We start from the raw sequence: 25,638 nt of genomic DNA, 5'->3' as shown, positions 1-25,638 counted from the left end.
TCCCCCATGATCGTACCCATAGACACACACGCAAACCACAACATGGCGGGGCACAGAAGAACCTTGTGAGGAAAGGCACCCAGGAGAAGTTCATCCACACTGAGAGGGATGACGGCCAGCCATTAAAATAATTATAATAATACATGTAAAACATAAAGCTAACTACATTGCGGATTTCATTTATTGCGGTTATTTTTTGGAACCTAATCCTACGGGAAAACGAGGGAACACTGTATTTGAAAGGAGAATTTGCACTATTTTTTTCTATGCTCTACTCTTAAAATGTGTTATTTTTGGGGTGTTGCTCTCAATTTGATTCGAGGTGTTTGATGGGAAGAGCCTACAGAATTGTTTGAACAAGACTGTTTACATTTATTTTAGGGATAGACCGATTATCCAATTTTCAGTGCCGATATTTGGCATTTTGAAAATATCAGCATTGGACTTTTTTATTAGGGCCCGAGCAGCGACCGCTGCGAGGTCCCTATTGTTTTTGTAAAAATTATTATTATTATTATTATTATTATTATTCTTCTTCTTCTTTATTCTCCGCAAACGATCGCGATTTTGGGTACCTAAACATTCACGAAAACTCACCGAACTTTGCACACTCCTCAGGCCCGGCGAAAAATTTGATATTATTAAGTCGTCATAACAATTCGACTCGATAGCGCCCCCTAGCGTAGAAAAACAAAAACCAAGCCCGGCACGTTTGAGCTAGAGCAACAAAAATTGGCAGCCACGTGTAGCACCCCGAGACGCACAAAAAAGTCTATTGGGACCATGTAGCTAAAATGTACAGGAAGTGAGCTATGAATTTTTTAATGTCCAATTTTGGCCTATTTTGGCACATTCACTGTGGTCATGCTTTTCCCCCCTTTGCAAACATTTTTCATCCAATTGACTTCAAACTTGGCATTTATCATCTCAAGACCTGAGAGAACAACTGGGCAAAACATCTTGCCTTTTTGAAATACTATATGACGAGGGCGGGGCATCAAATATTGCCTTTAAAATTTCATTTGTCCAGAAAGAGCAAATGCTTAATAACTCCCATGTTCAAGCTCCAAAAAATCTCAAACTTCTCAGGCAACGTAATAGTCACGGCCTGAAAACATCTATATGATAAAATTCAGTTATACATATAGCGCCACCTAGTGGTTACAATAAATGTCATACTTTACGTTTTTAGCTACTGTGCTGAGCTTGTTGAAGGGATCCATTTGAAAATTGGTCAGAAAAGCCTTAAGATGTTGATCATGCCCCACACCGAATATTGTAACTTTTCGCCAAAGGGCGTGGCCGCTACGGTGACGCAAAATCTGAAGATTTTTCGTGAAAATAAAAGCTGCATTAACTTGACCGAGATGATCCTATCTTCTCAAAATTTCACACATTTGATGAGAGTCCAGCCCTAAAGACATCTACTGACTTATATTTCATCTAACTGATAGCGCCACCTAGTGGCAATTTTTTTTCTTACGAATTTTCTTCTACGTTTTTCTCCAAACACGTCAACTGGACCTACCGCATATTTGCTCAGATGAGGGTTTTGGCCTTCATGATGTCACAACACGAAGTTTGTGAGTTTTCGCGAATTGCTGTGGGCGTGGCTAAGCACTGTTCGCCAAGAAAACAACGCCAGTTTTGAGGGTCTAAACATGCACAGAAACTCATGAAACTTGGCACACACATCTGGCCTGATAAAATGAACAATATTCTATTGTTGATTGTGCTATTTTTACAAAAATGACTCAATAGCGCCCCCTAGGAATTTTTAATGAAGCAGCCCCGGTTGTACGTTTAAGCAAGATCTACGAAAATTTTTAGGTGTATGAGGGAGCCCAAGACCTACAAAAAAGTCTATTGGACCCATATGCTAAAATGAACAGGAAGTGAGCTACGAATTTTTGAATGTCCAATTTTTGACGATTTTTGCACATTCACAAGGGGCAGACTTTTGCCCACTTCTCCTACACGTTTCATCTGACTGAGTTAAGACTTGACCTGGACCATGTCAAGACCTCAGCCAACGACAGGGGGAAAAATCTTGACTTTTCGAAATACTATATGATGAAGGCGGGGCATCAAATTTTGTGTTTCGCACTGAAAAAGGATATGCTTAATAACTCCCCAGTACATGCTCCAAAAAATCCCAAACTTGACATGTATGTTTATCGTCAAGGCCTGAAGCTATCTCTATGACAACATTCAGTTATATATGCAGCGTCACCTAGCCCTTGAGGCATTAAAAAAAAATACCCCACATACGGTATTTTGTACAAAAAATGTAAACTCATTCTAAGTGTGATAACTAAGTCATTTCTGAATATTCTTTTAGTTTCCACCACTCAAAATGTTCACTGGCATCAGACTTATCCAAACATATATATATTTTTATTTATTTTTGATAGCCTCTGTGGACATTAAAAGCAATATCGCGAATGAAGGATATGCATAATAACTCCACGGAACATGCTCCAAAAAAAATCCCACACTTGACATGTATGCTTATAATCAAGGCCTGAAGGTATCTCTATGACAACATTCAGTTATAAATACAGCGTCACCTAGCCCTTGAGGCATAAAAAAAAAATACCCCACATACGGTATTTTGTACAAAAAATGTAAACTCATTCTAAGTGTGATAACTAAGTCATTTATGAATATTCTTTTAGTTTCCACCACTCAAATTGTTCACTGGCTTCACACAGATCCAAACGTATGTACCTTTCCATTTTGTTTTATTCATTTTTGATTGCCCCTTTGGACAATAAAAGTAACATTGTGCAATGAGTACAACGAGCGATGATGTATATATACACTTTTACAAAAAATACCAATCAGGGCAACTCATTGCCTAAAAATAAATAAGGACGCTGATTTTTGCAGGTCTTAACAAGCGCCAAAACCCGTTGAGCTTGACACACACTGGCAAAAAAAATATTCTACATGTAAACGTTTATTATGCCATTTTCAAAGAAATTTTGCTTCCAATATGCCAGTACCCCAACGTGCCAGTACCCTAACGTGCAAGTACCCCAACGTGCAAGGACCCCAACGTGGCCCGGGCTGCGAGGGCCCTTTATAGCTGCTCGCAGCTCTAGTTTTATTTATTTTTTAATTTTTTTTTTAAATTTGAAGGCCGATAAAGCTCAGTGAGCGGTGAATACTTGCGAATGTAGCGATTTGGGGGTTTTCATCAGGAATTGTGAGATGTTCACAGTCACTTTTTACTTGTCATAAACACATGTGGAAAATATTCAGACCATTTCTCACTGCCAAGATCTTTTGAAACGAACCCTAATAAAAACCCCAAATGAGCTACATTCGCATGCATTTGTCACTCAATAAGATACAGGGAACTTTTCATTTATGGATCGATTTGAATTTCCACTTTATAAAAAAAAAAACTCCCTACAATTTTATAAAAAATAATAATAATAAATCAATAAATTATGTTGAAATTTTCGAAAACTTTCAATCTTTAGGGACTATTCACTTGCTTTTTAATTTGTATTAGCATTTTTATTATTATTATTATTATTATTTAGCTTAACACATGATAATGACACTGGAAGCTCACTACAATTTTTGTTACAATTTTAAAACAAATCTGTCAATATAGTTTAAAAGAAAAAGTGTTTTTTGTTTTTGTTTTTATATTTTACTACAAATAAATATCGTCTTGAAATATCGGATATCGGCCTCCTTGACTACTAATAATCTGTATCTGTCTTGAAAAAACACATCAGTCTATTACTAATTTATTATTTATTTTAAAGGTACATTCAGTTCATTTTCTCCATTTTTGCCTCTTCAAACTATTGTATTAAATGTTTTTTTTTTTTTTTTTTTTTTTTTTTTTTAGAAATGTCTGTATTCAAACAGTTATTTGGGATTTGGGCAGTTGTTTTATTTAGCATGCGTTGTAAGTAATACCTGTAATTTAAATATGGTCAGTTTTTTTGCTATATTTACGTTCAGTGTTAACGGTAACCGTGTTAGTCAAATTGTGCATCATGTTAGCAAATAGCTTACAAAAATATTGCATCGACGTCATGATGGCAAGGAGAGCAAAGTTTATTTTGAGACGCTAACTGGTGTAAAATGTTTGAGGACCGCTGATCTACGGGGTCGAGGTGTGGGGATCAATACAGATCATTTTGATTTCATCTCTTTTTAAATGTATTACCGTATCTACGGTGTCAAAGGGTGTCTCAAACCTTGGTCATTTTCTTTCTACTTCTTTTAAATCCAGTGTATTTTTTGTCCAAATCCACTGTTGTTCTGTGAACTGAACGCGGCTTCCTCGCCTCACTAAAATGCACTCAGCGCGTTTCAAAAACACAACGCGCTATTGTTGCATTTATCGTTGTGAATCTGAAAAGCAATTAGCGCAAACAATGGAGGGGCGCTTTAACCGGATAGTCGCCGGGAGAAACAGCTTAAAAAGGAGCTTTTGTTGGATAGAAGTGAGCGAATTAAGCGATTGCGATGATTCCGCATTCGACAAACGGTCGAGTGGCGCCGATGAAATTTGGTGTCAGAGAAGGGCAACATCTAAAAAATGTAGCGCGCATCCACATTTGCCTTCAACGCAGCCTGCCGGCTTTATTGTGGCAAACTGTAGAGGTGTCGTTTTTAATCACTGGAATCACTGTGGCGTGGCACGAGTTGGCCTTTTTTTAATTAGCACGCTGATTGAGCACAGTAAAGGACGGGGGATGCCTGCCTGCCCACGGCCCGGACGCCCATTTCACTCCGCCTGCTCTGCACCCGCAATCCTGTCTGTGCGTAATGAGCAACATTCAAATGTCCTCGGCACTAAACTACTAAACTAGACTACACTAAAACTCTCATTAATAAACAATAAGTGGGACTAAATCAGTCTACATTTTCGGCGACTAATGAAGACGAGACGAAAATGTACTACACTTGATAAAAACTACTCAACTCAACTTTATTTATAAAGCGCTTTTAGAACAGGCGTTGCTGTATACAAAGTGCTGTACATAAACATCAGTTTTGCAGTAAACAAGAACAAAGCAAACATTTTGAAGTGCAAATACAGGTTTGTTTTTGTTTGTTTTTGTTTTTTTTACAAGTAAATACATTTTACATCAGTGAATAAATAAGAAGTAGTGAATAAAGAGATAAATAAATACATAAATAAGTAGACTAAACATCAAACTCATACACACTACAAAACACCAAGAACAAGTCTCATGGTGCGCCAAAAGCCGAAGAATACAGATGTGTTTTAAGACGTCTTTTAAAAGAGGATAACGAGGGGGACTGCCTAATATTTAGTGGTAGGTCGTTCCAAAGGGAGGGACCGGCAACAGCAAAAGCTCGATCTCCTCTAAGCCTCCGCTTCGCCCTCGGTACCTCCAATTGTGTCTGGTCTGCTGACCTGAGGCACCGGGCAGGTGTGTAGGGGTGCAAGAGCTCGGCGAGATAAGGTGGGGCAAGACCATTGAGAGATTTGAAAACAAATAGAAGAATCTTAAAATGGATTCTAAATTTCACGGGCAGCCAGTGAAGAGAGGCCAGGATAGGGGTTATGTGTTGCCTCTTCCGGGCACCAGTAAGGAGACGAGCAGCAGCATTTTGGACAAGCTGGAGACGCTGCAGGGAGGACTGGCTGATCCCAAAATAAAGTGCATTACAATAATCCAGCGGAGATGTAACAAAGGCAGCGCTCGACAGTGCGAGCATTTCACTCGCAAATGCGGGTAACTTTCAAGTGCGTGCTAGTGAACAAAAACGCCGCTCACGCGGCGCGAGTGCATTAATGCTCCATTTGCACTATGATTAAAACGTACATTCGAAAGTCGCTGTGTCCTCCCCTGGCTCTGCCGTACGAGCAACGGGAGCGCGCTGCCGCGTGCCGACTCAATCCAATAGTATTTGAGTGAAATATGAGCCGCTGCAATGTGATTGGCTGGCTACTTCCTGAACGGCCCAGCATGCGTGTACACGCGCAGACTACAATTTACATACAAACATATGTAATATGGCGCTTTTTCACCGGACCGGTTACACACTGAAGCAGCATTTTTTGTCCCCGGATACCTCCATGGGACTCTTTCGGGGCCGAGCGGTTCCGTTGTAAGCGCTGTTTAGAACCCTTTCTAGCAGTGGTTCTGCAGCGCCGGTCGTCGGAGGACGAGAGGGGCCGTCGTCACCTGTCATCTGATTGAACGACAGCAACGCATTTTGCGCGAGAGAACCAAAGACGCCCGCCGGTCTTCACCAAAGTCATAAAAATACGGCATATACAATCAATATAATAATCTTTTACAACAACGCTGAACTATATTTACAATTTAAGAACTACTTTTGGATGGATTTTTAATGATTGTGGTTAAAAAATAAAATAAAAATCGCGGTCATGTATTCCCATTAACTTGAATGAGAGCGCCAGCGGGAGAGTTCTCCATTCACAAATAGCTTCGTGACTCGCAAGCCGGTGGTGAATCACAATATTCCCATCCATATTAAACTGTAAATATCGTTCAATGTTGGTGTGACTTGCCACTCGTGAAAAGTTATGGGAGATCCTCGCGCATTGGGGAAGGCAAGCTTGGCTTGGAGAGACTGAGTTCAAATGATCCCGCCCCCTTCCCGCCGTGCGCCGACTGTAACGGAAACGCAATGGAGGCGGTTGTGGTGTGGTAGCTTGCCGTGCGGGGCTCAGGGAAAAGCGGCAGCGAATTTAAAAAAAAATAATAATAAAAAGAATAATAAAAATAAATAAAAATTGAAAAAAATGAAGCGATCTATTGTTCTGATCTATTATTTTATAAAACAAAATGAGAATGAGGAGGAGAATGGTAGTGGTAAAGGAGGACCAGCGGACGGTGCCAAATCAAACATACAGATTATTCTGCCGTCAGAAGTTTTAGTTTGAATTTGTGCAGTCTTTAAGCGCCCTCCTGTGGTTGCTAGGTTTAACACCACGCCAATGTGGCAGCACATAACGCCGACACGTTCATTGTTACGCAGACAATTTAGGGGTGTCCCGATCCGATACTGATATCGGATCGGTGTCCGATATCAGCCATAAAACCAGTATCGGAATTTTTCTGTCCATGTCCAAAAATTTCCGATATTTGCACTCATATACAAGCAGTCCGTTCCATAATCCGCTCCTGCTTTTCGATGAGCCAGAAGCGGCGGCATAGAGCATGCAGAGCCCACGTGATCAAACAAATATGCACGTGAACTAGCTTTTAGCGAACGGAGGAAGGAGGAAGAGAGAATGTCGGCAATGTGGGACTATTTTTCATTGAAAACGGAAAAAGACGTTACAGCGCAGTGCAACATTTGCCAAGCACAAGTTCCCCGTGGTGGAAAAGAAAGGGGGAAATTTAATACAACGAACCTAATCAAGCATTTGAAAAAGTACCACAAACGACAGCATGAGGAGTTTGAGAAGAGCACCGAGGCGAATAAACAGTTCTCCGGCTCCCTCAGACAGTCAACGCTGTCTAAATCATTTTCTCAGCGTGAGAAACTCCCACGGGACGGTAAAATGGCTTTAAGTATCACTGAAAAGATTGCTGAATTTATTGTGCTTGATGACCAGCCCTAGTCAGGAGTTAGTAATGTCGGCTTTAAACGCATAATTGAGCACCTCGAGCCTCGCTACGTTATGCCAAGCCTCCACTACTTTGTAGATAATGCTATACCGATCCGCGGTATAGTGAGACAGTGGACAATGTGTTGTTTTTTGTTTTGTCCCGCCTGCTGTTGTTCCCACCATACACTGTGTGTGTGTGTGTGTGTGGGGGGGGGGGTTGTGTGTGTGTGTGTGTGTGTATATATATATATATATATATATATATATATATATATATATATATAAGATTCTGTATGTACTGCCTGTAAACTTGAATTATTTTACACTTGAAAGAGTATAATTTATTTTTGTTTACTTTATTCAGATTATTTCTCAGGGTCCTTTTATTTATTTTGTATTTATTTTTATTAAAATGCAGTACATATAATTTTAGTTGAATTTAGGTTAACCCAAATTTTGGAATAAATGGGTCATATTTTCTCATACCTACTAGTGCTGGTTATTCCTTATTTAAATAGTATCACTTGATCAAGTTTCTTCTAACATTTCATACTAAAACAAACAAACAAATCATTCTTGCTGAATTGCTATCGGCCTGATATTGGTAATTTACAGTACCCTAAGCTAAAATATCGGTATTAGATTGGAAGTAGAAAAAGTTGCATCGAGACACCTCTAATGATATGGTATCGGACTGATATCGGTATCGGAAGTACTCGAGGATAAAATATCTGTATCGGATTGGAAGTGGAAAAAGTTGTATCGGGACATCCCTAAAATATAAATATATATATATATATATATATATATATATATATATAGATTCTGTATGTACTGCTGTAAATTGTTATTTTGCACTTCAAAGAGTATAATTTGTTTTTGTTTACTTTATTCGGGTTATTTCTCAGGGTCCTTTATTTTGTATTTATTTTATTAAAATGCAGGACATACTTAATAGTTGCTGTTAGGTCACCCAAATTTAGGAATAAATGGGTCATATTTTCTCATACTTAAGGTGCTGATTATTCCTTATTTAAATAATTATCACTTGATCAAGTTTCTTCTAACATTTCATACTAAAACAAACGTATCATTCCTGCTGATATGGTATCGGACTGATATTGTTAATTTACAGTACTCTAAGCTAAAATATCAGTATTGAATCGGAAGTAGAAAGCGTTGCATCGGGACACCCCTACTGATATGGTATCGGACTGATATCGGTATCGGACAGTACTTGAGGCTGAAATATCGGTATCGGATCGAAAGTGGAAAAAGGTGCATCGGGACACCCCTAAGCAGACTGTTGGATTTTTTGTTGTTGTTGCTTTGGACAAGAATTATCCGTAAGTACATGCGATGTCAATATGAAGTTCAAGAAATTTAAAGCCATCCAGGCTTTTCTAGACTAATATCTATGGATATTTTAGTTCATGAACAAAAACGAGACGAAAATTATATGATTTTGTAAAATCTTGTCTCTGTTAATCTGTCATGTCTGTGACACTATCATGTGACACACCACCCCCTAAAAAACACTAAAACTCACTCTCTTGGAAAGAAAAAAACATCCTCACCCTCTCTTTTCATTTGGTTTTCACGCTCCTAGTTACATAGGTGTTCCAACCCTAATAATCAAATGCAAAACATAGTTGGAACTAGTGTTAATTTCGTCAATAAAAACTGAACAAAAATAATTTCGTCAACACACATTTTTCACCGGACTAAAACTAGATGACCGTAGAGATAGACCGATAATCGGTCGGGCCGATAATCGGGGCCGATATTTGACATATTGGTACATATCGGTATCGGTCTGTTTTATTAATCTGACGGCCGATATGAGCGATCCATTTAAAACTCCGTCTTTTCGCTTCGAATGCAGCCCAGAGCGTCTCTGTCTGTTATGGAGTCCAACTCCAGCAATGTAACGCCCATAGCAGCATTTGATTGGTTAGCCGTGCAAGAGCCAGAACCAATCAGTAGTGTATGCCTGTATCACAGTAGCCAGTCACACACGCACCCACGGACACAACGCGACAGACACATGCTTCGAAGGTAAGTTAAAAGAGAAGAGACTCCGCCGATCGTTTCACCATGATAAGCTAAACACATTGAATTATGTTGTGTATTAAATGCACTATATGAATGGAGCTGCATTGCCTTGCATTGAATCCCCGCTAGCTAACAGTGGTGTGTTCAGCTTAGCATGTAGGCTAACACCCAGTAGCTAATTCGCTACTTGAACTACTCGGGGAGGGAATCACACACATTTTCACTTAATTAAGTAAATAATGTTTGTTAGAAAGGTTCCAAATATTAACAGTTGTCATTATTATATTGTCTAGTTCCATGTTAAGAGTAGAGTAATGTCATTATATTTACCTCTCGTGACGCACACATTGCATTCTGTGGTCACGTCCACTACTTGTTGCATAGCGGTTATTATGCAGTGAGATGCCACAGTGACACTAAATAGCGTTTAGTTACTTTATATTGTGTTTATTTGTCGCACTGGTTTGCCATTGTGTGCCTTAAGCTTCGACGTCGATTTGATTGACAGCTCGTTGTGCACCTCGTTAAAGTCCGCTCCGTAACTAATTAAGTGTCTCAAACACCGTTTAACTACACGAACGTGTTCTCTTCCGTATGTTTGGCATTAGTAGAGAAGTGCACTAAAGTATAGTGTGCTTATTTGCTTGTTTTGTCTCTCTTTTCACGTCATGTCTGCTGTGAGTTGGGACATTATCCTCTCAATGGATGCCACTAATATGTAACATCTACGGCCGTAGTCGGCTGCAATTAATGTTCAGTGATGTAATTTCGTTACGTGCCTCATACTTTGAATAATGAGCTCATGTTTGGTGTGTTGTATAACTTTCTCGTGTGTTAGTAACTATTCATGTGGACAGCTAAGACAGTGCTTGTTAATGTGAATTAGCAATGTTGCAGCCCAGTTATTATTTAGACAAGTACATCTGTGCCATTAAGTGATACAGTACAGTACAGTAGTGAGAGAATAGTGTGCCCATATACACACGTGTCTATAAGTGTAAAACACATTAAACAGCAGAAAGTGGCAGCGGTCCACCGCAACAATGTCTGTTTAACCAAGTTATTCTTACTATTATTATAACCAAGTTATTTTACTCTACCTTTTTCTGCGTTGATTGGGGCATCCTAAGTGGCACTAAACTACATGATGAAGTGTCTTTTGACAGTTCTCTTGTAGAGAGGAGTAGCATGATATTGCTGTTCTCGATTTAAGATCCTCAGCTTATCAAAACTGTCTATATGGTAACAATAACAATAATTATAATAAGGTCTACAAGAACTGTATGGTGTTCAGGGATGAATAGTTTTTCTCATGGAATTTTTTTTTTTTTTTTTTTTTTTTGCTGTAGTAATAAGTAATGCCACAGCTGATGCACATTTTGAATGACAGGGTTCCTCCTATTACTTCAAAATATAAAAATATAACATTTATAGAATAAAACTACAAGTATCCCAAATGCTATAAAAGGTAATGTCACATTGGCCCCCACATTTAACTCCCCCCGCCACCAACGTCTTATTGCAGATAGAAGGATGTAAAATGAAAAGTGCAGTGTGAGAATCCATTGTAAAGAACGGTTAGGGTTTGCATTATTCAAAAATTTGGTGCCAACATTTTAACTTTTACTGCAAATGAATATCGGCTTCAAATATCGGTTATCTGCCTCCTTGGCTACCGATAATCGGAATCGGTATCGGCCCTGAAAAAAAGCATATCGGTCTATCTCTAGAGACTAGACTAAAACCTTCATTCATAAAAAATAAGTGGGACAAAATCTGTCTCCATTTTCGGCGACTAATGAAGACAAAACGAAAATGTACTTCACCTAATAAAAACTGGACTAAAATCTATGGACATTTTAGTTGAACAAAAACGAGACAAAAATGAAATGATTTTGTCAAATCTTGTCTCTGCTAATCTGTCACATCTGTGACACTGTCATGTGACACACAACACAAACACGTGACAGACAGGAGGTGGGAGAAAAAAAAAAAAGTAAATTATAGTGTTATAATTTAACATTAATCCAACTAACGCTGGCTAACTAACACATCGCATGGAGCCATAGTAGCCACTGTAATTGTGTTTCAAGTTGTTGTTCTTTTTCATCAAAAAGATTTAGAAAATTTTATGTGAAATAGTTTTAGATCCGAAAAGGTTCTATATAATCTGCTGACAAAAAAATAATAATAAAAAATACAGAGGTAAAATCCTAAAATGTTGACAGTTTTCGTTGACTAAGACTAGATGAATAAAATGACTCTCTTGGACTCAAATAAAGACAAAAATGCTGGATTTGTAGTCGACTAAAATCGGACTAAAGAAAAATTGGATGAGGTTGACTAACTGATAAAAAACTAACAAGCGTGACTGAAATTTGACTACAACTGAGACTAAATTTAAAAATGTCAGACAAAATCAACACTAATTTACACCCTGTTAATTAGCATCATTATTACTCATATTCTGTCCGCATATGCAGATAATGACAGCAAAAAAACGGCCACCGCGATCAGCCGTAATGAGCTACTAATTTATTAGGATGGGTAGGGGAAATAATTTAGCGTTTTATTAGCAATCAGAGGCTGACAATGAATCAGAAGAATGAAGACTAATTACGAAGTTGAAGACAAAAAAGCAAGGGGTGGCTTAAAGTAAACACCCACACAATAAACATGATTAAAATTCAAAAACGTAGCCACACATAAAATTAATCCCCGGACACTTCATCCTCATAGAACCGCTAATTAACTTTGACGAGGAGGCACACCGTCTCCCATATACCTCATCATGAAGTTAGTCATTACCGAGAATGATTCTACTTTTATAATGTATGTATGTATTAACTTTTCATTGGCGATATGAAAATTGACAGTGACAATGACAATTTGGCTGTCCACCTCCAAAGCAGAATTTCAGTGTTTCCGTTGTGTTCATAATCAGCCACCTTCAGTGTTCCAATCTTGTTTCATTGAAAAACATTGAACAATATCTGTGAAATAATGCAACCAGTTTGTTTTAACTGCACATTATTTCTCTCAAATAAAAATAAAAGCCTATTCACTAGGGGTGTAACAAAAACCGATTCAAACCGGAAATCCGATTTAGAGTTTAACGATGCGAGTGCGCCGGCAAGCGGACTACTGTATCAGTCTAAAAATAGCTTGTGCCGGTCGACGGCCCGATCAAGACATCAAAAATCGGTTTTGTGGTGCTAATATATAAAATCAGGCTGTCTTATAAAATCACCAAAACAGTTGCTATTGATTCAGTGCCTTAAGAATAAAATGTCCTCCTGGATGAATGAGAATATTATTCACAAACCAGCTGTTTAAAACTCATTCACTGCCTTTGACAAGTATACTTGTCAATTGTATTTTTTAGAGCGGTGCTAAATGGGGGCGAATCTGAGCATGCTCCACTGTAAATATCAAACTTGGAAACAACTTTACTGATGCCCAACCACCGGTAGATGACATCATTGCCCCATTTTATAGGAAATAAACACAGTTTCAGAGTCCATGGGAGAAATGGCTGTATTTTGGCAAACCTACATTTTTCTGCTGTCAATTATAAAAGAACGGGACGGGACAAAAAGTAGGGAGTCTATTCTGTTATTTGGTAGATTCGGTTGATATATAATTATTGAATGTAATATCACGTGAGTATTGGAAATGTAAAAATTTTCTATAATGACTGGCAGTGAATGAGTTAAACTGCATTTCCTCGACTCTAAGTCATGCGAGACTTCGCCCGGGAAACGATGTTTGTGTGGGCGGGGGGAAAAAAAAAAAAAAAAAAGTCACGCGAGACTTGTCGCAGTTATGTGAGTCAGGGAGTGCTTTTGCTTTCGGTTTTGGGAGGAAAGTGTTGGAAGACACGGACACAACATGCTCCGGCAAGTTTAATGTCCAAAGTATGGAAGCGAGGTTAATTTTATATGAACAACGTCATGTACAGAGAATGTCAACTGCGAGTACGGCAGATGTACAGACAAGCTGGCATGGAACAACGGACAGACAAACAGGACTTCTTCCAATTAAAACGCCCACAACTCGACCAGATTAAAGGTAATAATAACGACCTTAATAACCCGATTTATTGTTAAACACTTAAGGCCTCAGTATGCTTCTGCGAGAGGCTCGCGTGGAGGCGTCACGTCGGAGCTCCGCTCGTGCGTTTGCCTTCCGACTTGTGCGCAATACACATCTGTGTCTGCTGGAGTTTCACACCAAGTCCCGCTGTAGCTATAGCTGGGACGCCACAGAGTGGCGATTCCTCTGCATTTAATGACGGATTCAGGAAGTTCAATTCAATTCAGAAACACGAAACAAAGCCGGGGGGAGAGTAAGTTCATCACCGTGGCAATTCATTATTGCCAATTTGCACCGGTGTCGGCCGTAAACTCCCCAAAACACAACAGCCATGCGCTTAGCGAACACAGTTTTTTTCTTTTATTTTTTTTTCTTTTAAGTTATTGTTTTCCGCCTCTAGTCCCAGGCACATATCCACATGCACAGCCGTGGTCTCCGAGCAGGAAGTCGATTTGCGCCGCCAGTTGCCTTCAGGGAAACTATCTGGGCAGGGGGCGGGGAGAGAGAGAGAAAAAAAAAAGGAAAAAACGCCATCGAACGGACCAATCAGAAGCGATCTATGCCCCGCCATCTATGGCGTTCAAGGATTGGCGACGTGTGCACCGCAGCCAGCCACGATCGACACGGCACTTAAAATTCATGATCTACGGCGATCATCAACGCGAGAGTAAACGTGGAGGCATAAATTAGGCTTTAGCCATACTGCGTTGTGGAGAATGAGGGCTTTCAGGAGTGGGGACATGATAAAAACATTAGCGTTCCCAAAAGCTGTTGGTCAGCGCCGCTCATCCGCCGACTTCCATATACCATGGATATCCGTGTGCTCATCAAATCAGCAAGCGCACTAATACTCCAGTAGTATATGGATGGAAGGGTGGGTCATTCAATTCCCTCGCTGTAAACATGCTAACCGATGCTAGCGTGTGTACATGTACATAATTTTTTAATGCTAGAGCATACAGAAGGCTTTGATGCAGCCTCTCAACTGCAAAGAACGTTGAAGAAATGGTAGTTATTACACAAACGGCCAGCTGGTGGCAGCAGAGTATAAGAGATCAACTTGGGGGAAAAAAAGCCTAATTGCTCACAATTCTAAATAGATTTGTGAATAATGATTAAACTTAGCTATATTCTAGTGCTAATTGCTGCATAGCGGAATAAGATAGAAATATACTTTTTTTCTGATGAAAATAGAGACTTTATTCTTTCTTTTGGTAGGGTCCAAGTTTTTATAGCAATAGAATACAATATTTTGTGGACATTGCAAAATTTGTCAAAATCCGGTAAAACTGCCGGGAGTGAAGGGGGTTTCGTCAATGAAAATGGCTGGGAGTCATTGAGTTAATCATCTCAGTAGAAGAGGAAACTTTTTTTCAGACCTCTGAGGAGAGAGATGGGATCGGTGGAAAAGATGGATTTATTTTTAAGGGATAGGCCGATCACCGATCCCCCAAAATGTAATAAATAAATAAATAAATAAATCAGCCGGACGATCGGTGCACCCCTACCAAAAAAAAAAAAACATCTTGAAACTTGTGACAGCTAAGGCTGTTTGAAATAAATAGGGATGACTTGACTTGACTTGAATTTAGCCAACGTGAAGCCTGAAGAAAGACAAATTGTTTTATTTTTCACGAACACTTTGTCTCCTTTTGAGGAAAGCGCAACATCAATAGTTTGATTTCTATTTTGGAACACATGGCATTAGTAGTTTGTCTCCTTTTTGGGCCAGTGCAAAGTACACTGTATTTGTTTATAAATTAGTATGTGGCTTGAGTACTATAACACTGAAAAATATAAATATGTAACTATGATGCTTATGAAACTTACTTGTTGGTGCAACAGGAGGAGGTGCGACTGAACTGCGCTCTGGGACAGCAGCACAAGATTCTGACTCCACCACCTGTTGAAAAGGAGGAGGGGGAGGAGGAGGAGAAGGGGGTGAAGGAGGGGGAGGAGGAGTGGTCACTTGAGACTGCGGAGAAGGCGTTGGCAGGACAGTGACAGGCTCAGAAACGGGAAGGGAAGTGATGGGGTCGGAATCAGGAGGCAGGAAAGCAGGAGGCGAGAGGGGTTCGCTTCGCGGAGTTATAGCATCCACCGCAGCAGGGAAAGGAGCTGAAACGGGGGGGTCAGAAGGAGAAGGGAAGAGTGCAGTTACCGGCTCAACAGCGGGAGGAGGAGGAGCAGGAGTCGGAGCTGGGCTCGGCTCAAAAGCGGGAGGCACAATTGTAGGCGAGGAGGAGGAAGGCAGCACCATGTCCACGAAGGGGGGCGCTTCTACCTGTTCGGGTTGAAGGGGAGGAGGTGCTACTGAGGCAGTGGCAGGTGGAGCGAGTGGAGGAGGAGTGGAGGAGATGGGGTCAAATGGAGGAGGAGCAGCAACTGGCTGCGGTCGAGGGGCCATCGAAGGTTCTCGCATTCGGTTGATGACATTCTCCGAGAGCTGCAAAAAAATGTTCACAATCATTATTAAACACTTTTTTTTTTTTTTCTTATTTAAGGTAGCACAAAGCAATAACAGGAATGGGATTACGCCTTTGTAAGTGATTCCTGGCGAGTCCTAAAGTCTTATCTAATTGACTTAATGCGGCTCCGTCTAAATTTAACCACACTCGCTAACTTTTGAAGCCTCGGTTTTAATTTAGTAACTCTTATAAGTGTACATTTGTGTTTGCATGGTTGGTGTAAAAGTACGTGTTGCTATGACCCCCCCAAAATAAAAACAGATATTTCACTTTTTCTCTAACAAAGTTGCACGTTGCACATGACATAACGGTGCTCTGCGTCATTCATTCTTTAAAAGAGATTTTGGCACGTGGTTTGTGACGTCAAATTTACCTTACACATTCACAAGTGAAGTGAGGAAAACTCGTGTTTACACACGTGCTTTTCATAAACTTAAATTAACGTGGCTGTATGCGTTTGTTTAAAAAATAGTGACCACCTTGAATAATAATAGCTATATATTAATACTTCATGATTGTATGACAGACTCAATGATCGTAACATTACAGTAACATCTTATTGACATTTTTTTGCCATCATGCAACAGATAAAAACGCAAGTGTGCTTGCTGTCAACTCACCCTGATGCCCTTCACCACTGTTACATTCTCGTTCTCGTCCGACTCAAATGACACGCGCCGGGTACTGTTGTTGGCTCCCATTGTCACGCCGGAGGTCTAAAATGTATTAAATATCTACATGTATTCGGAAAAGGTCATGTCTATATGAGTTTTTAACAGAGTTTAGGAGGTTTCGGAGTTGTCAGAGGCCCACGCGCTGTTGTTCCGGATTCTCCGGTTTGACGTAGGCAAGACAATCGGATGTGATTGGTTCGTATCCCAGCATGAAGAATTTTTATTGGTTATTCTTTCAAGTTAGGGGCGGAAGTATTAAAGATCCAGGACCTCGCATTAAGAACTGTTATTATTCCTATTTTTAACTGGTTTTGATTTTTAACATCTATATTTAGGGCCCGAGCAGCGGCGGCGGCGGTGCCGCTGCGAGGCCCTATTGTTTTTGAAGGAATTCTTATTATTCTTTTTCTTTGTTATTATTCTTTTCCGCAAACAATCACATTTTTGAGACACTAAACGTGAACAAAAACTCACCAAACTTTACACGCAGATCGGGCCTGGCGAAAAATTAGATATTTTAAAGTTGCCATACATGATATCAGAAAAATGGCTCTGTAGCGCCCCCTACATAGGTTAAACGGATCCCTGTCCTGCTACGATTGTCCTACGGCTACGAAAATTGTGTGGCACCTGTAGCACATCCAGATGAACAAAAACCTCTTTGATATGTGTACCCTAAAATAGGCAGGAAGTGAGGTATGAGTATTTAAATGTCCAATTTTAGCCCATTTTTGCACATTTACAGGGGTCATACTTTTGCCTGCTTCTCCTACACGGTTAACCCGATTGACTTCAAAGTTGGGCTGTACCATCTCAACACCTGGGACAACATCATGGTAAAAAATCTCAAGTTTTTGACATACTATATGACGGCAGCGGGGCATCAAATTTAGAGTTTCAAAATTTTTACTTAACGAAGCATTGCCGGTTGTACGTTTAATCTAGCTACGAAAATTAGTACACATATGTAACAGACTATGATCTACAAAAAAGCCTGTTGGTGCCATATGCTAAACCTAACAAGAAGTCCGCCAGGCAGGGGATCAAATTTTGGGTTTCAAAATTCTTACTTAATGAAGCATTTCCGGGGCGGCACGGTGGTGAGTGGTTAGCACGTCCGCCTCCCAGTTCTGAGGACTCCGGTTCGAGTCCAGGCTCCGGCCTTCCTGGGTGGAGTTTGCATGTTCTCCCTGTGCCCGCGTGGGTCTTCTCCGGGTACTCCGGTCTCCTCCCACATTCCAAAGACATGCATGGCAGGTTAATTGGGCGCTCGGAATTGTCCCTAGGTGTGCTTGTGAGTGTGGATGGTTGTTCGTCTCTGTATGCCCTGCGATTGGCTGGCAACCAGTCCAGGGTGTCCGCTGCCTGCTGCCCAGAGCCAGCTAAGATAGGCGCCAGCACCCCCCCGCGACCCTTGTGAGGAATAAGCGGTCAAGAAAATGGATGGATGGATGAAGCATTTCCGGCTATACGTTTCACCTAGAGTTACCAAAATTTGAAGACATATTAACCGCTCTTGAGGTACAAAAAACTCTTTTTAGACCAACAGGAAGTCCGCTATTTTGATTTACTTTGGAATGTGTTGCCATTTTTCTGGCCATTTCAAAGGGGTCTTATTTTAACGAACTCCTCCTACAGAGTTTATCCGATCATCTTCAAACTTGGTGTGATTCATCTTAAGATGTTGACGATGAAAAGTTATTGAAAGCTTTTTATTTCGTCACACGCTGTTGTCGTGGCATGCACTTTTTGCAAAGGAAAAACATCCTTCTTAATGAAGCATTCCCAGTTTTACGAAGCAGCGAGAGCTACGAAAATTTGTAGACATATGTAACAGCCCACGATGTACAAAAAAGTCTTGGTGCCATGTGCTAAACCCAACAGGAAGTCCCCCAGGGGCCGGGCATCACATTTTGAGCTAAAAAAAAACAACAACTCCTGTAGGAGCCAATTGTGCATTGGTTAATTTGTAGTATGTTCTATATATTGTATATCGTCGCTAGTCATATTTACACATTTGATATTGGATAATTTAGTTAAAAGTAATGGCGAATATTATTTTATGCGTATATTAGAATTTATTGGTTGAAAAGTACAAAGAGACAAATTGTTTAATTATTTCTTTATTGGAACTACTTTATTTGCAGCGTCACGTGACTCGCGAATGTGCATTGATAGAACGGCAACGAGTTGGACATGGAACAGATGAAACCAGCTCACGATAGAAGTGACATAGTTTTTTGACCATACGATTTGATCTTTTTTGGACGTACTTGTATTTTATTTGTGTTTTATTAAATAGTAAAAATCAAGACGTGGTCCTGTCGTTTGCGTTCAAGACTCATCGCTATCCTGGTTTCAAGTAGAGATAGACCGATAATCGGTCGGGCCGATAATCGGGGCCGATATTTGACATATTGGTACATATCGGTATCGGTCTGTTTTATTAATCTGACGGCCGATATGAGCGATCCATTTAAAACTCCGTCTTTTCGCTTCGAATGCAGCCCAGAGCGTCTCTGTCTGTTATGGAGTCCAACTCCAGCAATGTAACGCCCATAGCAGCATTTGATTGGTTAGCCGTGCAAGAGCCAGAACCAATCAGTAGTGTATGCCGTGTATCACAGTAGCCGGTCACACACGCACCCACGGACACAACGCGAGACACATGCTTCGAAGGTAAGTTAAAAGAGAAGAGACTCCGCCGAACTTTTCACCATGATAAGCTAAACACATTGAATTTTGTTGTGTATTAAATGCACTATATGAATGGAGCTGCATTGCCTTGCATTGAATCCCCCCTAGCTAACAGTGGTGTGTTCAGCTTAGCATGTAGGCTAACACCCAGTAGCTAATTCGCTACTTGAACTACTCGGGGAGGGAATCACACACATTTTCACTTAATTAAGTAAATAATGTTTGTTAGAAAGGTTCCAAATATTAACAGTTGTCATTATTATATTGTCTAGTTCCATGTTAAGAGTAGAGTAATGTCATTATATTTACCTCTCGTGACGCACACATTGCATTCTGGGTCACGTCCACTACTTGTTGCATAGCGGTTATTATGCAGTGAGATGCCACAGTGACACTAAATAGCGTTTAGTTACTTTATATTGTGTTTATTTGTCGCACTGGTTTGCCATTGTGTGCCTTAAGCTTCGCCGTCGATTTGATTGACAGCTCGTTGTGCACCTCGTTAAAGTCCGCTCCGTAACAAATTAAGTGTCTCAAACACCGTTTAACTACATGAACGTGTTCTCTTCCATATGTTTGGCATTAGTAGAGAAGTGCACTAAAGTATAGTGTGCTTATTTGCTCGTTTTGTCTCTCTTTTCACGTCATGTCTGCCGTCAGTTGGGACATTATGCTCTCAATGGATGCCACTAATATATAACATCTACGGCCGTACACGGCTGCAATTAATGTTCAGTGATGTAATTTCGTTACGTGCATCATACTTTGAATAATGAGCTCATGTTTGGTGTGTTGTATAACTTTCTCGTGTGTTAGTAACTATTCATGTGGACAGCTAAGATATAGTGCTTGTTAATGTGAATTAGCAATGTTGCAGCCCAGTTATTATTTAGACAAGTACAGCTGTGCCATTAAGTGATACAGTACAGTACAGTAGTGAGAGAATAGTGGGCCCATATACACACACGTGTCTATAAGTGTAAAACACATTAAACAGCAGAAAGTGGCAGCGGTCCACCGCAACAATGTCTGTTTAACCAAGTTATTCTTACTATTATTATAACCAAGTTATTTTACTCTACCTTTTTCTGCGTTGATTGGGGCATCCTAAGTGGCACTAAACTACATGCTGAAGTGTCTTTTGACAGTTCTCTTGTAGAGAGGAGTAGCATGATATTGCTGTTCTCGATTTAAGATCCTCAGCTTATCAAAACTGTCTATATGGTAACAATAACAATAATCATAATAAGGTCTACAAGAACTGTATGGTGTTCAGGGATGAATAGTTTTTCTCATGGAATTTTTTATTTTTTTTTGCTGTAGTAATAAGTAATGCCACAGCTGATGCACATTTTGAATGACAGGGTTCCTCCTATTACTTCAAAATATAAAAATATAACATTTATAGAATAAAACTACAAGTATCCCAAATGCTATAAAAGGTAATGTCACATTGGCCCCCACATTTAACTCCCCCCGCCACCAACGTCTTATTGCAGATAGAAGGATGTAAAATGAAAAGTGCAGTGTGAGAATCCATTGTAAAGAACAGTTATGGTTTGCATTATTCAAAAATTTGGTGCCAACATTTTAACTTTTACTGCAAATGAATATCGGCTTCAAATATCGGTTATCTGCCTCCTTGACTACCGATAATCGGAATCGGTATCGGCCCTGAAAAAAGCATATCGGTCTATCTCTAGTTTCAAGGGTGTTCGTGTTAGTGGAGTAACACCTCCATTTAGTCAAAAAACTCGCAAACAAGCTAGCGCCACTCCGGACTGTGGGAAGAAAAAGTGGCTGAGAGAGAGAGAGAGGAACGGTCACCGGATAGGACGAAAGGCGGCTGGATACAAGACACGGGAGAAGCTTGGAAGTAGGAAAGGGAATAATCTGTTGAGACTACGAAGCGAGGTAAAGAGAAATCTTCGTGTCTTCTATGCCCACTAGAAAAGGGGTGAAGATAGAAAGCTACGACGAACGAAGCTAAAATTAGCGTAAGCTAGCGCTAGTTGCAAGCTAACTAGCTGCACGGAGCCGATGTGATTGAAAACGAAAGTAACACGTAACTTTCACCGGCGGATAAACACGACACGACTTTAACTCGTCCACGCAGTACTTGGCATTCAATGAGAAACTGTTTGCATTCGTTTTATGAAGAAAAGTAACCACTTAAGTAACGGTGCTTTTGAACGTTGCATGCAAAATGAGCCACTCCGTAATTGATAGAATGGATGAAGAAAGGGAGTTTCAATGTGTGATAAATACAACAGAGCTGGAACAATGGAGGTCACGTAGGCTAACAGAGAAAGGAATGGAAGAAAAATGGCAAAGATGCATTTCCCTGAGAAGACAAAGATTAAGAGAGTTGTCTAACAGAATGAATGTAATGACAGCTTTGATGAAGGATGTGGAAAACGTTGCATTGGTGCAAGAAGGAATGGAAAAAGACTTTGTTTGCTTGTTAGAGGAATTCAATCATCACAACAAAGAAATAATGAGCCTTTTACCTGAAGATGAGCAAATATTTGACCAAGAAAATTGGTTTCAACCCAAAATGGCACCCATACGACACTTTATGAAAACAACTAAAGAGTGGATTGCAGCTACTACACACATGTCCTACTTAAAAGAAAATAGTCAAGAAAATGATCAACAGGAAGATGATGTGCAAAAACAGAAGGAGTTTAAAACTGAAGAGGAGCTGCAAGATTGTGTTCAACCAGATGATAGTGCATCACAAGCTGATGTCCCACAAGGGTCACAAGTAAGCAACTCATCAGCATGGTCTAGAGTCTCAGCGTCACGTGCTAGACAAGAAGCGGAGCATGCAGCATTGTTGGAGCGCGCCGCGGCAATGAGGAAAAGGCAGCAACTGGAGAAAGAAATGGCTGAAATTAAAGCTAAAAAAGAAGAACTTGAGATTGAGACTGCGTTGGCAGAAAGTAGTGCAAAGCTGAAGGTGCTTAACGAATATGAAAGATCAGAAGATGGTGTGAGCCAAGCGCAGCGGGCAAGAAGCAGAGGAACTGTGAAACAGGAAGTGACTCATGTGCCGTCTCTTCAACGGGACAACGTGAACTTTCACAGACAGCCACAACTGCCGCGCATCCAAGCAGCACAATTAGTTCGACAAGACTTCAGCTTGCAGTCCAACACATGTAGAGAAGATAACATGTTGAAGGTCATGGAAAAACAGAATCTAATCACAGAGTTGCTTGTAAAGCAGCAGAAGCAGTCTCAGTTGCCAACCAAAGATATCCCAGTGTTTAGGGGTGATGTATTACATTACAAGTCCTTCATTCGAGCATTCGAGCATTCAATAGAACAGAAGACGGACAACGATCGAGACAAATTGTACTTCCTGGAGCAATTTACAAGTGATGAGCCTCAGGAACTGGTACGCAGCTGTGTTCATATGCCACCCAGTCGAGGTTACAAGGAAGCAAAGCAACTGGTTCACAAACATTATGGAGATGAATTACGAATTGCCAGTGCGTACATTGAAAAGGTGTTGAAGTGGACGCAGATCAAGTCTGAAGACAGTAAGGCACTAAATGCCTACGCAATGTTCCTCGTAGGATGTCGCAATACTATGGAGGACATAGAATCAATGGAGGAAATGGACAACCCCACCAACTTACGAACTGTGGTCTCAAAGTTGCCCTACAAACTTAAAGAGCGATGGCGTGCTGAAGCTTACAGTATCAAAGAGAGGCGAGGCAGAAGAGCAAAGTTTGATGACCTCGTGAGCTACATTGAGCATCAAGCAAAAATAGTAACAGACCCTCTCTTCGGTGAAATTCCAGACAGCCGCTCAAACACCTATGGAAAAAATGACATTGAAAATCCCAGAGTTAAGAAAGAAAAACGTAAAAGTTTTGCAACGAATGTCTCCACAGAAAAGGTCAAAGGAAAAGAAGAGAAGGTAACGAAACAAAATAAGAAAGTAAATGCCTTTGAGAAGCCATGCATGTATTGTCAGCAAGCTCACACCCTAGCCACATGCATCAAAATCAAGAATCAACCCTACAAAGACAGAGTGGAGTTTTTGAAGTCCAAAGGAGCATGCTTTGGATGCTTAGCTTTGGGACATATCAGCAAATTCTGCAAGAGAAGAACTGAATGCAAAGAGTGTAAATTAAAACACCCGGACATCCTCCATAAGCATAAAGAAGAAGATTCTGCCTCCCAAGAAAAGAACAGTGATGCTCAAGAAGAAGATCCTAGCCCACAGGCTGCAGTTGCACAAGAGTCTGGTTGCCTCATTGGGGCCGGAGAAAGTGAATGTGTGCTGTCAATAGTACCGGTGAAAATCAAATCAAGAAAGAGTGACAAACATGTAGAAACGTATGCTTTTATGGACCCGGGAAGCACAGCAACCTTCATCACAGAAGACCTGCGCAAGAAGTTGAATGTTAAAGGGAAACCAACCCAAATACTCCTGAGCACCATGAGTCAAGGCAAATCTGGAGGACCGAAATGCATAAGTAGTTATGCAATAACAGACTTGGAGGTTTGTGGACTGGAAGAAAGAATGTATATCGAGTTACCCAAGGCGTACACTCATGGTGACATTCCAGTGCGCAACTCGAACATTCCCAAGCAATCAGAAATACGAAAGTGGTCTTACCTCCGTGAAGTACATCTACCAGAGATTCAAGCGGAAGTCGGCATACTTATCGGAGCAAATTGTTCAAGAGCGATGGAGCCATGGCACATTATAAACAGTCGGGACGGAGGACCTTACGCGGTGAAAACTGCTATTGGCTGGGTCGTGAATGATCCTGTGAGAAAAGAACCAAATGACAATGATGGAAAACAGCGTTCAGTGAATAGGATCACAGTGGTGGAAATTGAAAAGCTACTGGTACAGCAGTACAACACAGACTTCCCAGAGCGCATCTATGATGACAAGCAAGAGATGTCACAAGATGACAAACAATTCATGCAATCTGTGGAAAAAACAACAACCTATGAGAATGGACATTACTGTGTGAGATTGCCACTCAAGAACGTCAAAATACCAATGCCGAACAACCGATGTATGGCAGAGCAGCGCATGGTGAGTTTGCACCGGAAGTTTAAGAAGGACTCTAACTTCTATGAAGACTACAAGGCCTTCATGGATGCTATCATAGAAAAGGGATATGCCATTCAAGTCCCAACTGAGCAGCTGAACAGAGACGATGGCCTGATGTCATACATACCGCACCATGGGGTTTACCACCCCAAGAAGAGAAAGATGAGAGTGGTCTTTGATTGCACCGCATCTTTTCAAGACCAGTCCCTGAATAGTCGACTACTACAAGGTCCTGACTTGACGAACACGCTAATTGGCGTCCTTTTGAGATTTCGTGAGGAGCCAATTGCAATGACTGCCGACATTGAATCAATGTTTTATCAAGTGAAGGTACCAGAACATGACGCAGACCTTCTACGCTTTCTTTGGTGGCCAGACGGAAAGCTTAACGAGCCCTTGAAAGAGTTCAGGATGACACTTCACCTTTTTGGAGCCACCTCATCTCCAAGCGTTGCATCGTATGCACTGAGAAGAACTGCAGAGGATAACCAAGCCACTGCATCTCCCGAAGCTGTTCAAACAGTCCTGCACAACTTCTATGTAGATGACTGCTTGAAAAGTGTTGCTACAGAAGAGGAAGCAGTGACATTGATTAAAGACCTTTGCATCTTGTGTGCCAAAAGAGGATTTACTTTGACAAAATGGACAAGTCATAACAGAAATGTGCTCAAGTCAGTACCGGAAGAACACAGAGCTCAAATAAAAAACTTGGATCTCAGCGATGAAGAGCTACCTGTGGAGAGAACGCTTGGCATACAGTGGGACACAGAAACAGATACCTTCATCTACAGCATCAAACTGCCTGACAAACCGATGACCAGAAGGGGAATCTTGGCAGTTGTCAACTCAATCTATGACCCCCTTGGTTTGCTGTCTCCTGTTATTTTGCCAGCTAAACTTCTTCTGAAGGATCTGTGTAAAGAGCAACACGGATGGGATGAAAACATCAATGAGAAACATGAAAAGGATTGGAAGAGC

General features: G+C 40.7%; 1 protein-coding gene and 1 long non-coding RNA gene across 8 annotated transcripts in view; one reads left to right on the top strand and one right to left on the bottom strand.

Annotated features, from left to right (window-relative positions):
* chchd3a (coiled-coil-helix-coiled-coil-helix domain containing 3a) overlaps nucleotides 1–25,638 on the bottom strand; it is a 235,425-nt gene that overhangs the window by 75,756 nt on the left and 134,031 nt on the right. For 4 of the 7 annotated variants that reach the window (XM_077500830.1, XM_077500832.1, XM_077500834.1 and 1 more), the window contains exon 3: nucleotides 15,569–16,184. In XM_077500830.1, the coding sequence (XP_077356956.1) occupies nucleotides 15,569–16,184 (616 nt within the window). Of the gene's footprint in view, nucleotides 1–15,568; nucleotides 16,185–16,826; nucleotides 17,075–17,354; nucleotides 17,507–25,638 lie in introns of those variants that run through there. The other 3 variants (XM_077500836.1, XM_077500835.1, XM_077500833.1) reach the window with 3 other exon arrangements.
* LOC144003998 (uncharacterized) lies at nucleotides 13,513–16,232 on the top strand. The gene is made up of 2 exons (XR_013279157.1): nucleotides 13,513–13,714; nucleotides 15,584–16,232. It is a non-coding gene; the product is annotated as an uncharacterized LOC144003998 (long non-coding RNA).

This window comes from Festucalex cinctus, chromosome 16 (assembly GCF_051991245.1).
Source record: "Festucalex cinctus isolate MCC-2025b chromosome 16, RoL_Fcin_1.0, whole genome shotgun sequence".
Classification (NCBI taxonomy): Eukaryota; Metazoa; Chordata; class Actinopteri; order Syngnathiformes; family Syngnathidae; genus Festucalex; species Festucalex cinctus.
Note: the sequence above shows the minus strand (reverse complement) of the source record. Positions and strands in the feature narration are given on the sequence as shown.